Consider the following 3,785-nt stretch of genomic DNA (forward strand, 5'->3'; position numbering starts at 1 on the left):
GCAAAAAAAAATTAAATAAATAAACAATTCAAGCGAAAATGAATAAACAATATACTAGTGATGTTACAGCAGATAGACGTTGTATTAATAGTGCAAAGTTTTTTTGCACAAATTGACAAATTGCAGGGTTGGGATGTGTAAATATCCTGTTGATATTTAGTAATCTTGCTGTATTTATCTTCTAAACGCACGATTGTTCCCGCATGGTAAATCGTTATGGTGTGTAGGCTATATTTTGGGTTCTGTTGATGGCTAATTAAAAATAAAAACCTTTATAAAAATGTATGTGTTGTTTATATGTTATTGTTCATATTTTACAAGTGTTATTTCTACCCCTATGAAGATAACAAATACCAACAACAAATATAACAATAAGAGAATATATTATTTGTGCTCATATTCAGGCTAGAGTGTATAAAAGATCGTTTATTTCTGCAGTCCACCATGTATTGCTTTTATTAAAGTTTAACAGCTTACATCACACCGTTTTTAAACCGTATATTATTGTGTTTTTTAATGTAAGTGCTTCTATTTACATCAGTGAGCGTTTGTTATAGTGCAGACACCGGCAGTCGAGTGAGAAGTTCGGGGGGCGTGTTTGATTTTACATAAAGCGTTTGGTTGGAAGCTCGACTCCGCTCATTATCGCGGCTCCTCCTCTGGCTCCATCAGACAGTCCTTCTGCGCATGTCTGGCTCCAATTTCAGCAGTCTTTTGCGACAGTTTGTGCCCGTCAAGCAGGCGTTTTGCCCTCAAGGCGTTCAATGGCAAAAGGGGCTGTCGCGTCGTCCATATTTTTTACAGTCATTGGTTGCAGCTCAGGGGTAGCAAGTTTGAGTGAGACGTACTACGTCGATGTCTCAAGATCAAAAGCCGAACGATATGAAATTAAACGGGACTGACATCGCCAGTGTATGTAGTTTGCACCGATTAGTAAAGTCGAAAATGACTGCGTTTCATTCATAAAACATGCGCGGGCTTTCATGCAACACAGACGCAGCACCAGCAGATCGCATCTTGTTGTTTTCATGACGTTTTGAATCATCACAGCAGCAAAGCTGATGGAGATTTGATGTCACCTTCGTCAACGGGATTTAGTTGCGTTTGGACGGAGAAAGCAAGCTCGACATGGCTTCAGTGAACAGCTTCGGTGGTCCGGAGGAACTTGAGGACACGAATCACGCTCTAAGTTTGATGAAAGAGATGAAATTATTCTACGACTCGCAGCTGTTAGTGGACGTGACCATAGAAGTGGAGCCTGACACCGAAACAGCAGAGCGAAGTGTTTCCTCTGGTGCTGGAAAAGTGTTCCAGTGTAGCAGGAATATACTGGCAGCAGCGAGCCCTTATTTTAAGAGCATGTTTACAGGAGGACTGTACGAGAGCACGCAGAGAAAGGTCACCATTCACGACGTGGACGCCGATTCGATGGCGGTCATAATTGATTACTGCTACACTGGCAAAGTGACAATCACTGAAAGCAACGTGCAGAGGCTTTATGCAGCTGCAAACATGCTGCAGCTGGAGTACATCCGGCAAGCCTGTGCTAACTTCATGACAAGAAGGCTGGACCTTTCTAACTGTGCAGGGATTTTGAAGTTTGCGGACACCTTTGACAATCTGGAGTTGAAGAGAGAAGCTCAGGCATTCATCGCAAAGAACTTTGTCCAGCTTGGTGCCAGCGTGAAAGAGCTTTGTGAGCTGGACCAGAGGCAGATTAAAGAGATCCTCATGCTGGATTCTTTGGATGTTGACTGTGAGCGTAAAGTGTGCTCATTTGCAGTACAGTGGATTGAAAGTAATTTACATGAAAATTCAGAAGATGCGCTGCAGGTCCTTAAATGTGTGCGGTGGTCTTTGTTTTCAGAGAAAGACAGGGTTTATCTTGATGGCCTTAAATCAAAGCCTTTTATAAAGAAATATCTTTCCAATATTTTAGATGGGGCTTGCAGTGAGCAGAGCGGTACGATTTCACTGAGTGTACATGCTGCTAAGCAAAGAATCGGCAAGAGTGCAAAAGAAATGGTGCTATTCCTCGGACGGCCAAATCAACCCATCATGTGCTATGACCCCTATGTGGAGGACATCTATTCCATGGCATCCCCGGTCATTAACCTCACCAGTCAGAACTTCAAACGTTCCCCTATGGAGACCTTTTTGGTCTGCACCACACCAGAAAACAATCTGTATCTCGCCTCACAGCTGTCCAAGCACTTTTGGGTCTACAATCCCTTGTTGGATTGTTGGCAGGAGCTTGCAGAAAGACTTCTTGGAAGAATGCAGTCTTACATCGGCTACCTCAATGGACACCTGTATATTTTGGGTGGCAGAGATCCAGTATCGGATGCCAGGCTTAAGGAAGTAGAATGCTACAGCATTCAAAGGAATCAGTGGGTTTTTGTGGCCCCTTTGCCTCATTCTTTGGGAAAGATGCAGGTTGTGACAGTTAATGAACGCCTTTATGTGGTAAACAAGAGGAGGATGCTGTGCTACGAGCCAAAGAAAAACCACTGGCTCCAGCGGGCCTCTCTGAAGCGCAGTAAACTCCACAATGCCTGTGTCTTCCAAGAGCAGATTATCTGTTTGTGCGATATTCCTGTCGTCAAAGCATATAACCCAGTTCGTGGAGAATGGAGGCGGATCGGAGACATTCCTATTGACAGCTGTGCTCTCAACTATCAAGTTGTGCAACACAGCAGCAAACTGCTGCTTTTAACTATAGCAGTTGTTCATCACAACAAAAACAGGCTTGTTATACATGAATATGATCCCACTCGCGACTCATGGAAAAATGTTTCCACCCTCTTAGGATCTTTCTTCGGATCCATAAGTCTCTCCACCCGGTTGTATACTGCATGTTTGGGGTCTGGTCGGAAATTTGTTTTGGAGGAGGATGACGACAGCGGCTCCAGCGCTGACTGGGACTTTGATGGACTGACTGACGCAGACTCGGACTCCGGCAGCTCAAGCTCTTTTTCGGATGAGAACTGGTAGTTTTCAGCCCAGGCTCACTGGAAATGCCTATATTTTTGTGAAATGTAAAATATGTTGGTTGGTACATGTCATTACTCATTTTAGATGACAAATCCACTAGATGGCACTGTGTACAGTTTTTGCGAATCTGAAATATGCTACTTTTAGCATATCTTTATGCTAAAAATATGCAAATGTTTTAGCATATTTTTAATGCTAAAAATATGCATGCTACTAACATACTTTTCATCGTATGTTTCAGATACACATAATTTTTGTACATTCCCACAAGAAGGCAGGGCTTGTCGTCCAGATCATCTAAACCAGGGGTTCCCAAACTTTTCAAAATATTACCCACAAAATAAAAATGTCAGTGACCCGCGACCCTCAATTTTCAAGGTGGTTATACTGTAATTATACAAACATGCACACGCAACTTTAGGCATATATAAACGTATATTAAAAACAAAAAAATGCAAGTCTAATTACCGTATAGGTTTTATAGTCATTTATTTTTTTAATTTATTATTAATATAAAAAAAATTAAAGGCTGATGGATTTTTATTTGTATGTTGTTTTTGTTTCTTTAACGTAACTATTTACTATTTTCTGTGGGTTATGAATAAAATATGTTAATTCTAATAGTTTAATAAAATGTATTTGCGTTTTGAAATCATAAAGCGACCCTTTGTCATAGTCCTACGACCCAGAGTGTCCCGAATGCCACTTTGGGAACCACTGATCTAGACCAGTGAACCACTGACCTAAACCCAACCAATAATGTTTTAAAACGTAAACATAAGAGAAAATTG

The 3,785-nt window shown here is 41.4% G+C and overlaps 1 protein-coding gene across 1 annotated transcript; it reads left to right on the forward strand.

The window, feature by feature from the left end:
• The first annotated feature begins 821 nt into the window (after nucleotides 1-821).
• kbtbd7 (kelch repeat and BTB (POZ) domain containing 7) lies at nucleotides 822-3,736 on the forward strand. The gene is made up of 2 exons (XM_087267646.1): nucleotides 822-3,055; nucleotides 3,236-3,736. The coding sequence occupies exon 1, from the start codon at nucleotides 1,129-1,131 to the stop codon at nucleotides 2,992-2,994; it is 1,866 nt and encodes a 621-aa protein (XP_087123772.1). The 5' UTR covers nucleotides 822-1,128; the 3' UTR covers nucleotides 2,995-3,055; nucleotides 3,236-3,736.
• The last annotated feature ends 49 nt before the right edge of the window (nucleotides 3,737-3,785 follow it).

This window comes from Danio rerio, chromosome 9 (genome assembly GCF_052040795.2).
Source record: "Danio rerio strain M-AB ecotype USA chromosome 9, GRCz13ab, whole genome shotgun sequence".
In the NCBI taxonomy this organism is placed as follows: domain Eukaryota; kingdom Metazoa; phylum Chordata; class Actinopteri; order Cypriniformes; family Danionidae; genus Danio; species Danio rerio.